The 13,431-nt window shown below is 36.1% G+C and overlaps 1 protein-coding gene across 6 annotated transcripts; it reads right to left on the bottom strand.

Annotated features, from left to right (window-relative positions):
- Window positions 1–201: 201 nt before the first annotated feature.
- LOC117343933 (sodium-dependent glucose transporter 1A-like) lies at window positions 202–11,611 on the bottom strand. Of its 6 annotated transcripts, XM_033906499.1 has the most exons (6): window positions 11,427–11,594; window positions 8,540–8,819; window positions 6,873–8,072; window positions 4,154–4,344; window positions 2,087–2,372; window positions 202–1,424 (listed from the first exon to the last, which is right to left on the bottom strand). In XM_033906499.1, exons 4-6 carry the CDS (start codon window positions 4,340–4,342, stop codon window positions 307–309), a joined length of 1,593 nt encoding a protein of 530 aa, XP_033762390.1. In that variant the 5' UTR covers window positions 4,343–4,344; window positions 6,873–8,072; window positions 8,540–8,819; window positions 11,427–11,594; the 3' UTR covers window positions 202–306. The 6 variants fall into 6 exon arrangements, with proteins under 6 accessions (XP_033762390.1, XP_033762389.1, XP_033762391.1 ...); XM_033906498.1 differs by lacking the exons at window positions 6,873–8,072; window positions 8,540–8,819; window positions 11,427–11,594 and adding an exon at window positions 5,613–6,517; XM_033906500.1 differs by lacking the exons at window positions 6,873–8,072; window positions 8,540–8,819; window positions 11,427–11,594 and adding an exon at window positions 5,671–6,517.
- Window positions 11,612–13,431: the final 1,820 nt, after the last annotated feature.

The following is a 13,431-nucleotide window of genomic DNA, read 5'->3' as shown; positions in this document are numbered from 1 at the left end:
ATTATTTTGATTTTGTTCCAATTTTATCAACGTTCCTTAACTCAGGGAAATTCCCACTTTTTTTAAACGAACGTATTTCACAATTTGCGGAAAGTTTGCGAAATGCAACCAGGTTTTCTTGAAGACGTTTTCAGGTAAAGGAATTTCATGGAGTTAAGGAATTGTAAGAAAACTGAGGGACTGGAAGCCGTGACAAGATAGTTCAGTTCAATTCTTTATTACGTTGCGCCATTCGGCTCATCACCCTTTCGCACAACACCCAAGCTGTTCAAATGCTTTTCAGTAATATACTGTTGACATCTTCTTTTATTGACTTACAATATCGTGATTTTGGTCTAAAAGGTTTTCAGCTGTTTTCACTTCAATAGTCTCGTCGTCGTGGTTTGTACCATATAACCGCTTTACCCGTCTTGTCAGTAGATAGGCCGAGCAGAACAGCAAAATCATCAGAACACTTTCACCAAAGAACAGGTAACAAAACCACAAGTTGGAGAAGTTGTCCATCAGAAAACCTAGAATCAAAGGATTGATAGCCATACTTGTTGTGATCACGAGGAAAAACATAGAGGAAATTCTACCTGTCACTGTCAAAAATACTTCATCTGTCCAGGTAAATATACAAGCAAAGATCGGCGCTTTGGCATACCCGAATATTGGCATGATTATCCACAGTCCAAGATCAGACTTATACAAAACACAAATATAAGTTCCGACAAAGACCAGCATGGTTAAGATGGCGTGTAGTCCTACTAGGTTTACGGGTGATATAATACCAACCAGAAATATCGAAATAAACCTTCCCACTGCAACAACAAAACACGTCAGAGATGTTAATAATGATCCTTGAGTTTTTGTCCAATCGAATTCTTTGACACAAAACGTAGCTAAAAACGACACAAGTGTATCATCGATGCCACAGATCAGCGCCAGTATTCCTGCCATGTGGAGGATGGCCTGAACTTTCGTAAACAAGGGCAGCCTTGATTTCGTTTCAGTAATACTTTCTGACGCCTTTTGTTTCATTTTGGATTTTCTGTCGTAACGAAAGAAGAACATAATTTGCATAACAAAGACAACCATTACCACACAACCTGTAATGATAAAAGCTTTGTATATATCCGGACTTCTCACAAATCCATTATCTTTAATAGAAGTAAAGCTTCCATTACGAGAAGCGTTTCCATGGGTAGATAAAGACAGTTCTTCAGATGTATTGAGACTATTTGTTGAGTTTATCGCTGTGTAATTAATTTCATAATCTGGTATGGCTTGTATGTCCGATGACGTTGAATCTGGGACTTGCTCCAGAAATATAATCGCTATTAGTGGTGTTACAGCTACTCCAAACGAATACATGAAGTGTAGACACTGCATAAAACGCCTGCCATCTTTACCCCATATAAACTGTATCTCAGCATTGCAGACTGAAAAGATAAGAATAATATTTATATCAATACGACTTGAGAAGCCGTTGTCCTGATTCTGTTGAATGGGTTAATAAGCTGTTAACATTGTAATATTAGCGTTCATATATTTTGGCGAAAAATATCTGTTGCTATTAGATTTCGCCGCACTGGGTTTGATCGTTTGCTGTAAAAACTAAAATTAAGACGGACACAATAATCACATTAATTTAATTTTCCACTGATTCCATGGTCACTCGTGTGAACGTACGAAGATGGAAAACAGTAGAAACGATTATAGTTACTTACATATTTCTTTTTCCCCGAATCATTTCATGTTTTATATTCGGCATGCCTGGAAAGTAATTGGTCATATACACGTCTCTTCATACTTAATAGTTATTAAGTTATTAATAAAATTCTCCTCATAAATAATGACAATAAATTAGTAATATAGAGGTAGAGATGACAACTAATCGGCTACTTTTGTGAATTCAAATTAATGTTAATACTGTAAAACTACTGATTTTGGCGCAATAACATTTCAGCGAATATCTTTTCATATATATTTTAGTGGAAGGTTTTCAACGCCATAAGCGCTAAAATAAGATTACCGCTAAAATATGTAATTTACAGTAAGTAGTATCCATGATAGGAGAAACCCCCTCTACAATAGTACTTACTGGCGTCGGTGGCACCTACTGTTGCTCCAAGAAAGAAGAATGCCACTACCATTAGCCAATAGATGGAACACCACGGTATGACTACTGTAGCACAAGCTAGTATAAACTTCGAGTGAGCTAACAGGAGAGACCGTTTGAATTTGTCGTACAGAAATCCACCTAATAAGGCCCCGAACATATAACCTATGTACATGGTGGTGAGCATGCCAGATCCACCCTTCAGACCCACTCCACTGATAGCTTGTAAGTCCAAGAAAGACGGTCCAATCTGGCCTTTCGCAAAGCTCTGGAACAAAAGAAAAAAGGGCATCGAAGAAATAAAGGTAAAGTACACCTCCAGTAGGTATAAAGAACTTGTCATTTATCTATATATTTGTATGTTTCTCTTCGGAAAATATTTCGTTGCTGGACATCAGTTTCTGGTATTACCCCATCGTCGGGTACCCACGGTTGATTGCACTACGCTACGCTACTCTTTCGCCCGTAATAAGTAAACCGTAGCGTGGTGCATGCAATCAAAGTATAGAACGAATTGTGTACTCTCATTAATTTTTTTAATTTTATGTTCCAGCCATCCTGAACACACTACGCTATGAACAGGTAATTGACAGGATGACTCAGCAGCTGTCACATTCCTTTATCATATACTGTGTATTCAAACATGAACTGTAATAATGAATTCCACGCCGACAGGTGGAAAACAAATAACAGAGATTGTTTAAAAAGGCCAAAATTAGGGACAGAGGATGTAAACAAAAAAGAGCCGTTAGGTAAAATTACAGGAAAGCAGATACTATAATATTCCGTTACTTAAACATCGTGTATTTCTTCACCAAATAAAGAACCGTAAGTTAGGTAAAGATGATGCCAGGCCCTTCTCGTCCCGACTTCGATCCCTAGCGGAGGCAGTGATTTAAATCTAATTAATCATGCGCTGCGTTATATTGGCGTCCATGTAGGGACTCAGGAATTATACTTAGCGTTACTTGTGAAAGTATCACTGTAACCCCTGGAAACTCAAGGACGAGTTCTTTCCTGGAGGGGGAGTATGTAACCCCGGTAAGTACTAGCCGTAATATACCAGTCGATAAGTAGATCTTCTCTTTAGCTCGATCGATTGAGCCTAAGACTAATAAGCCAGAGGTCCCGAGTTCGATCCCTAGCGGATCATGCGCTCTGTTACATTAATACCCAATCACTGGAGAGTACTTAAATAGGCTTTGCCTGCCGTGCAATTATTTTGTCATTAGTTTGTTTTATGTTTAACATTGTTTGAAATTACGATCGAATTACTGAACCTCCGGTAACAGAAGGCAGAGTCTTCTTCTGGATAACGACGAGTAAGCAATAGTGACATTAGGATGATACCATTGGTTAGAAGCTTAGTTGAAGCCTACCTGCTATGGGCGATAATCGTCTAATCTCCAATGCAATTACACTTTAAATGATAGTGTGTTGTTTCAGTGGTAGTTGTCATATCTCCCTTATTTGTGCAGTTATTGAGATGCCGATGATACCTAGTAAATCATGGGAACATCACCAACAGCTTTTGTTTAATAAGGTGTCGTTTGTGTGTTTGCGTGTTGTCGGAAATACCAGCAGACAAAGGACGGGGGCCACGACATATGGTTTTTGTGCAGATGTACTGCGCCGTGAAGTGAATGGAAATGTAATAAAACCGACAGATAGTAATCTCGGGTACTTCAAACCTCGTGTATACGAAAGCGACTTGAAATGCAATACTGGTGTCTACGTTCTAAATTATATTATCATCAATACCGTCGAACCTGAAGTAAATGTTACATATTTGTAACAATTGTGTTTTCAAAAGATGTAAGTGATGTATTGACACATATGCATGGGCAGTAATGTGAATGTTATATTTGGAGAGTTGGACCATTCCTGTGTGAGGGTATTCGTCAATATACAGACTCCATCCCTTGCAGCCTGTCTAAACAGTGTGGGCAAAAGAAAGTATGAACTGAAATTAGACGATTGCTAAAATCCTACCTTTCAAAACCGAATGGTCCTTATTGTCAATAATCGTTACCAAAAATAAATAATTACCATTCCTAGGAAGGATCCATATAAGCACATTGTGTTGAGGATCTTTTTCCTGTAGATGGGGTCGTGTCGAATCCGAGAGCAGAAAGTGGTTGGAACATCCGGGGTGTCAACCACGTCATGCTTCCTACTGATGTCATGGTTACTTTGGAAGGCTAGACTCATGTTCGAATCGGAGAGGATGGAGGACATGACTAGGAAATAAATATATCTATATATTATAAACATTCTTAATGTAGCATATACAATGTAGATAATACTAGCTATATATATAAATCATATTTCCATATTACACAAGCATCACAGATGTTCTACAGTTGATGCTACCTGTTAAACCTTATCTTGACGTAGACGACTTTTTTAATGGTGATACATCGGCGACAGTATACTCTGCTTCTCACAAAATGCATTAAATGGATGGTCTCTTGTTACACTAGATTAACTACTATGGAGATCACATTTAAAAGCTTATCTCTAATTACACAATGCTTATTATAATATACATATGACTGTATGTCATGTCTAACTACATAGAGGATATCGATCAGTGTCTTCAGTAATGCCAATTGTATTTCATGAGTGGGGCTAATAGTTTGATATTTTTTACGAGTACATACCATATATATATGATTTTATATCAGATCTCTCATTACACGACGTAAACTACCATATAGATATGATTTATGTCATATCTCTCATTACACAACCATAACTACCCTATATATATGACTTTATTGTCAGATCTCTAATTACAAAACGATAACTACCCTATATATGTGACTTTATGTCAGATCTCTCATTAAACGATAACTACCATATAGATATGATATATGTCAGATCTTTCATTAAACGATAACTACCATATAGATATGACTTATGTCAGATCTCTCATTAAACGATAACTACCATATAGATATGATTTATGTCAGATCTCTCATTAAACAATAACTACCATACAGATATAATAATAAGTCAGATCTCTCATTTCACAACGATAACCACCATAGATCTATGATTTTAATTAGACATGGTTTTAATTAGACTGTATGAATACCGGATGACTGGTATAATGTTCTTATAAGTACTACCTGTAACTGCCAAATAAGTTACATGCAGGTGTCCATTAACCTATCTGTATCTGTCCAGTGTATTTTTGTGTGTATTTATAGCTACAGCTAAACATCACTTACGGGACGTATCTGACCTCAATTGAATACAATGGTAATTATAGCGTTTTAATTATTCATGCAGCCCCGTTCACCGATGATTATCTATATACAAGCTCATCAAGTAAACCCATAACATCATCAGGCATGTAAAACGTGTATATACAAGTCTAGTCTAAAAAAATATCTACAGTTAAAAACATACAAATTACATATCATTAAGATCCATTATAAACATACGCAAAACAATTCAATGTGTTGAGACTAGCTATCAAACGAATAACTTAAGTACTTGCCAAGCGATCGTGCCTTGACATTGGATGACAAACCCCAAACAAAGACTTCTGTACTTGCCCAGTGTTTGCGTCCTCACCACCAGTTAGAGATCAATAGACTTTACGGAAACTGTTGTTACGCTGTGACCATGTGGATAATGACTGTATCACAGTTCACGGCACAATGCAGTTATAAATATATATCGATAAGTGTCCTAAATTTGGTGGTATCATTCAAACGAAGTTGTTATTTCAGTGACGACAATTTCATTCCGCCGACATTATCCGATCAATATCTTTATCAACATTATGTGTTGCACTACGCGTGTATATACACCATTTAATCGCACACGTACAGCGATCAGATAACAGTGGAGTCCAACACACACGTGTGTAAGCGCCTTTCTGGTAACCTTGTGAAGATAAGATGCCTCAGTGACAGTGTATTGATCTGGTAAAATGTCACGTGATATAGCAGATATATTACACGTGCCTTACCTCCATGAACAGGTGTTCGTAAACGGATAATGGAAGAATAGATGGAAGAGTGGCATATTGATTTTCTTTTAAGATTTCCCACTTTTTAAAGGATTTTTAAAACTTCGTTTTAAGTAAAGACAATTCAAAGGCAAATGGATGTCAATGACAATAATTTGACGTCATTTCACTCTTTAAACGAGGGCATAATTTTGGCCAGTTGACAGGGCTAACTAACCTTCTGCTAGAGAAACCCCCGGAATGCTTTTCAGACAAACTCATCTATAGGTAGTACACAGTATGTTTGTTTATAGACTGTGAAGGTTAATACACAAACAAACACAGAATACTGATATTTCGTCGTAACAACTGGTGTCAGAAGTAGGGACTGCACGGGTAAAAGCGTTAAACAGACATATAAACGGAACCATAATTCTTACTCAAAAATGAAAAAAAAAACCACCAAAAACTATTAACAAAGTACAGATTTGCATGGAACCCATAAAATAGTACAAGGAAACAGGTTCAGGTTTTCCTCAAGGGAAAGCGTCTTCTGCTCCATCAAAGAACGTTAGTCTATGTCAAAACCAGCTTAAGTCACATCCTCAGAACATTGATGACAACGGATTTACCAGGCGGATTTCATATCCCAAAGGGAACTTTATCATTTCCCAAATAATATCATGTCACATACTGACTTTTACATTTTAGTTTTTCTAGGTTTTCATGCATGACTGACATATATGAACCCTTTTTTCTTTTCTTTTTTACTTAAAATGTTTTGAATTGGATTTTAATAATTACCAGCGTTGATTCACAATCAGGTACCAAAGGATACTTTTTACTAATGCATGTCTTCATTTAAATGTATTTCTTTATCAATATCCTCTCCGGATACACGAACGTATTTTCTGATGTAGTTCGTCATTATAACCGCAAATACACAGAAAGTAATGAGAATACAACTTTCAATGAGAAGCAAGTAACAAAACCACATGTTTGTGAAATTTTCCATCAGGAATCCTAGCAGTAGTGGGTTAGTTGTACTAGCGATCATAGTGGAGGTAAAAAAGACGGATGCCAGTTTCCCGTTAATCTTCAGAAAGGAATCATTCGTCCATGACAGAGTAAGCGGCAACGCCACCGACTTCCCGAACCCCAATAGAGATGCCGAAATCCACACTCCGGTTGAGAAGAGATACGAGGCACTAACGGTCAACAAAACTAATGCCGTTACCATCAAACCGATTTGAATGCCCTCGTAAACCAATGTCGTCATCAATTTTGTTAATGCTGTTCCAAACGCGAGTCCGATCACGACGAACACAAAATACAATGACGTCACAAATGAACCCTGCTGGGGTGTTAATCCAAGTGTATCTGTACAGAAAGTTGTCAAATAAGCAGCAAATGCATTATCAATTGCTCTACTGATGGTTGCTATAGTGACCATTATCGAAAGAACAATGCATTTCAAATATCCGTTAATTTTTTCAGTGTGCGAGTCCTTAATAACCGGTTTTTGGAAATCGGATATTTCTTTTTTGCTACAATTACGTTTTTGCACTGAACAGTAGACGCCAATGAAGAATATTGAAATCACAACAAACAAACAGGCCGATATTAGATAAGCTACGTAGACACGTGACGTGTACGTGCCCAAATCGAGGTTAATCTCACGTTCAGTTGAATCTGTTGCATTTATAACTCCATCGGTTGACGTTTGTAATATCTCTGGGCTGAAGCTTTGTGATCCTATACCGGAAATGACGTTTACTCCAGTGAGTGTAGCGACATCAAACTGATTGCTTGCAGTTGTATAAGTGTCGTTTGATGAAAGCAGTGGAGGAGATTTCGTTAAGCTCTGAATGTCTTTTTTATTTACAAGAAATGGAGCGATGATAATAGGAAAGACTACTCCTCCAAAGTTAAACATCAGGTGAAGACCAACTACCTTCGTTCCTCCATCATTTGACCACAACTGAATTATTTCAGTATTTCCAGCTGCGGAAACAATTAGGAAAGAAAAGTTATACGATAAGCATGAAAGAATATGTATTATTAAGATGTTAGTGTAATACTGGTACTGCGATTTCATTGTTCGTGTGTATACAATTCATACATTACGTTTAATAAAATAATTTTATCAATGGTTATTACGTTCACTGTTCGTATTAAACAGCAACTCAAGAGTATCCATTGGTCTTTCTTGTTGATGAAAATTATGAAACTTAAATTGGCACGTGTCAATAGAATATGACTGAATAATTGCGAACGCAGCAATCAGAACGGCTTTACTATCATAAAGGATGTTCATATCTAGGTTTGAACTGTGTTAAATGAATTGCAACGCTCATTGGTATTCAATATATGTATATCAATCTATTTCAAATATGGATAATGAGATTTTAGACATTATATATATATATTGTATGATAAAAGAATTAAATGTATGAAGTATCATAACATACCTGTATCTGCGATACCCTGGGCAAACCCGACCAGAAGATGAGAACCTAGCATTAGGTGAAATACATAACACCAAGGTATTGCTGCCGTGATGACCGCTTCCAGCAAAGAACAGGCGGCGAACAGGAGACAATGGTTAATTCTGTGGTATATAACTCCACTCAGTAGTGACCCGATAGTCAAACCCACGTAGAGAAACGTCACAATCAGAGTTCCGGTGTCAGCCTGGGAAATCATAGTCAGGTCCGTCAAGGCTGGACCCAATGTTCCTTTCACGCCTCCCTGGGACAAACATAGATCAGTAAATATTTCATATAGGATGTTATTAATATAGCAGGAAAAGAAAGAATAAGAACATCTGTTTTGTCCTTCTTGGAATCGCCAGTAATGTCAGGGACATCATACTACAGCTGTTTAGTCCTTCATGGAATCGTCACTGATGCTAGAGACATGATTACAGCTAATAACTCCTAGGACTCGTCAGTGATGCTAGAGGCATCATACAGCTATGTCGTCCTTCTAGGACTCGTTAGTGATACGGAGGGTCCAAATTGCTGATAATAGAAGGCGACCAAAATATCGAAATAGATCAAAGGAAGTAGAGGGCAGTTGGTTGGTATGTTGGTACGGGCTGGTTCAGTTATTGTAAAATTCACCAGCGCTTTACTGTAGACCTAGAGAGATGTATTATTATTGATTAATCTATTAATTGATAAACACATTTAATTTGCAATTATTTTGTAGAATGTTTGCAGTAACTTTGTACAATCGCCGGGAAAACCTATTTACAGACTGTCCAAAATCACCTTCTCTCTGGAATGTAATCCGTTTTAACTTTAAGTAAACTTAAACAGTGATTAGTTTCTCAAAGACATAATTAAAAGATCTCTTGATTCCGGTTAATTAATAAATGCATTTTTATTTCACACAGAATTAATCTAGATACTTGACAGCAGGATTAGTTAAGTAAAAAATAACACTGAATCAAATGAATACAGTACTTGCCAGAGAGAGCCGATATGTGGTGTAGATAAATATCGATAGATGTTCATTATCGCAATGTCTTGGAAGTTTAACCTATATGTCATATGAGTTGACAGTTGCCACATTTTGGGAATTAAAGAACATTTGCGAACCATTTTGCCAAAAGGATTTAGAGCCAAAACAGTGGAGCTCGCCGACATAATAACAAAAGCATAATTCTAAGTCATAATCGATTAAACGAGAGCAAAATATGAACAACAAAATCAATTTTGAATGAAAAAATGTCAAGGGGTAAGACAAATGCCTCGGAAGGGGATGCGTCTTCTGCTACGTCAATGACACCCGTCTCACAAATCTTTGTCAAATCCAGTGAAAACTACACATGTTTGAAGCTTGGCCACAGGGGTAATAGCCATGAACATATGTTTGAAACTTGACATTGTGGTTGCATCCACTATGACATCAGATTTTTACTTTTTAAATACCGTGTTTGTTGACAAGTATTAATGTGTCTGTTTGTTTTGACGGTATTTCTTCTATTATTCAAATATTTCCCTTAGTTTCGCTCCTATCATTTAAGCAATGAACAGTGGTTTTAATGTTGTTATAGTCGATATGGCAGCAAGATGTATGGTGGGCAAATGGCATGGGAACCCGTTAGGGTTTCCATGCTAAACGGGTTCCCATGCCATTTGCCCACCATACATCTTGCTGCCATATCGACTATTACAACATTAAAACCACTGTTCAATACTTATATTTACATTGTCTTACCATTTTCGTCAACTTTGAAAAAAACTAAACCAGCACAAAAAATCCCGCCTTTTTTAATGTCACATGACCCACTGGGTGTTATAGCCTGAGGCACTGGGTGTTATAGGCGTATGGTGGCAACTGCCTCTTAGCATTGTGTCAATGGGGGAATGCGGAGCAAATGTAAATATACAGCAGTATTAATCAAGATGGGGACACTAACTTCATACTGATTAAATTTTTGCGATCGATATGTGAATATTTTACACACGCGTTTCAAACATATGTTAACTATAACCCCAGATGTCAAGCTTAAACATGTGCATATTTTTGATCCAAATCCTATTATATTTTCATTCTCATATGTCATTTGATATATCTAAATGGAGCTTGGTAGTGCAGATAGCCATAAATGAAAGTAGTTTGATATATTCAGGGCAGTATTTATTATTTATATAAACAAGTCTTTTGTTTTCATCGAAGAAATTTTCGTGAATATGTGAATACTCTGTGAAATAGCAAAAATGTCATTTCTGTAAAATTCATGTATTAAACCACAGGTTTACATACCATCATTGCAACCTCAGTTTACTTAGTTACCAACTTAGGTCAAACTCGACAACCCGTACACCAGATAGATAGGTGTTAAAATCTGCACTTGATGAACACGGCATCTTGTTAATTTAAGTCTTTAAGGCGATTATCACCTTAAATTTCAATCTCGGAAAATGTAGAATTTTGTCTAGGAATGGCAAAATATATTCATAATTAAGCGATAAACGCACCTATACCGTCAACGTTGATGTTTTTGTACATATTTTCTGAGTAGGAACATTATCTCTCTTGAGTGTTGTTTGTAAACACGCTTGGATTATTTCGAGGAAAGCCGAATAGAGCGGTTATGTATGAATTAGATCAAAACCGCAATGTTTACACTATTTTTAGATATCTATCGAAAATGGTTGCAGTGACTTTTAATTTTTGTAATTAACAGAAATGTTAGTTTTGCAACATACTCCCGGAGAATATAATGTGTTATATATCGTTTTATCATAGTGGTTTTAACCATAAAGTCGCTTTAAGCTGTGTTAACTTTACTTGTCTTGTCCTTGTAGGTACTATAACAGATACACACTCACTCTAAAAACATACCATTACGACAAAGCAAATGTATATGCAGAGTGTAACGGCACATTTCTCTCTGTAAATTGGATCATTCGTTAGCTTCTTCACCAAAACTCCAAGACAGCCACATACAGATCCCTGTATGTTTTCCGTTCCCTCGCAGCCGTTGGCCTCATCGATCATATTGTTGACGCGTCGTCGATTTTGAACAGGTAAAACTTCAACAGAAATGAAAGACTTTATATGAACTTAATGACAATAATTGTACCTCTGTATAGAATCATAAGAATATTAGAATATTGAATATAGAAGTTCTAAACAATTAGTTTTCAACCATAAACCTAGGAAATTCAGGAGAATAAAAAAAATTCTACAATATTTTTATCTCTTCATTATTTAATTCTAAATCTAGCGGAAAATATTGATTTCCTGTTTAGATTGGAAACCTGTAACGCCTTAATGATATGACATTAAAATTGAAAATTATGGCCATATCCGAACAATACTGGAAATACCATTAATAAAGAGGCAGTGATCGATGAAAAAACGAGTTTTCCATGTAATTGAGGAGTAATAAACATACTCTGAAAATAAGGCGTGGTTATATATCATAAACTAGCTTTACGTCTTAGGTCAGGGCGATGTTTGTGTACAGATATAGCAGCTAAATCCATTTTTTTAATTGTGATAAAATGATATCAAGAACCCTTAATAACTGATAAAGATTTTATTTTGTTTGGAAACGTATCCGTTATCATATGCTTGATACTATATTGAAGTAAACGAAATAACAACATCTATAAAGAAAACATGAAAGGTATCTTCGCAATAGAGTATGGCAATATTGGCTTCATATCAATAGACTATATGAGTAGTCCATTAGGATACAGATATCTTCCTGAATATGTGAAGTTAATTTAATCCTATGCCTTTTGAATAATATCTATCTTAATATGTGACGTCAATTACATGTATATGCCTGTTAAATAATATCTACCTGAATATGTGAAGTTAATTCTACGCCTGTTAAATAATGTCTACCTGAATATGTGAAGTCCATTCTATGCCTGTTAAATAATGTCTACATTAATATTTGAAGTCAATTCAATTCTATTCCTTTTGAATGATATCTATCGTAATATGTAAAGTCAATCCTTCATCTTTTTTAAAGTAATATCTACCTTAATATGAGAAGTCAATTCTACGCCTGCTAAAAAATTTCTACCTTAATATGCGAGGTCATTTCTAGGTCTGTTAAGTAACATCTACCTTTCCATCTGAAGTCTGATAAGCAAAACTAGCATGATGTTATGGTAATTCTGTAATCAAACAAATACGTATTACACAACCGTATATCGCAGACATTTAACTATTTGCTATATACATGTACTTGATAAGGCATGATTGTGATGGGAGCAGTTTGTTTGTTTGTTTGTTTGTTTGTTTATTTATTTATGTATCTATTTATTTATTTACTATCTTACGGTAATGCAGAAACATAATATATGAAAGATTTTATCAAGTATTTTGCATCATCTAATGTTAGCTTAAGTTAATATTAAAATATATTCAACTAGAAACATTGTGCTAAAGAGTGTAGGTAAAAAAATATTTAAATATGCATATATCAGACTCCAAAACAACTGATCCCTAGAATTTAAAAAAGTAAAAGACGTAAACGGTGTTTCACGGAGTTTAAATGATATCTACATGTAGGTATAAAGATTCTGAAATGTTCTTGAAATGTGGCATTATCATCTGATTGGTATAGACATTGTTACGGGGATGTTTATTACATAGGATTCAAGTGTAAGAATGATATTGTTTATGTACAGATAATGCATACATTGCATTTAACGTTTACAGAAAGCTTTATCCTGTAATTGATAAGTTTGGCGATTTGAGTGTCCGTCAATGCTTGAATCACTGCCATCACTGCCCCCCCCCCCCCCCCCCCCCCCCCCCCCCCCCCATTGCCCCCAGTATAAAAAGCCAGCAAATTAAACGTATGTTTGTAAAATAAACCCCAATC

Source organism: Pecten maximus, chromosome 15 (assembly GCF_902652985.1).
Source record: "Pecten maximus chromosome 15, xPecMax1.1, whole genome shotgun sequence".
Lineage (NCBI taxonomy): Eukaryota > Metazoa > Mollusca > Bivalvia > Pectinida > Pectinidae > Pecten > Pecten maximus.
The sequence above is the reverse complement of the archived record's forward strand: the minus strand, read 5'-3'. Positions and strand labels throughout refer to the sequence as shown.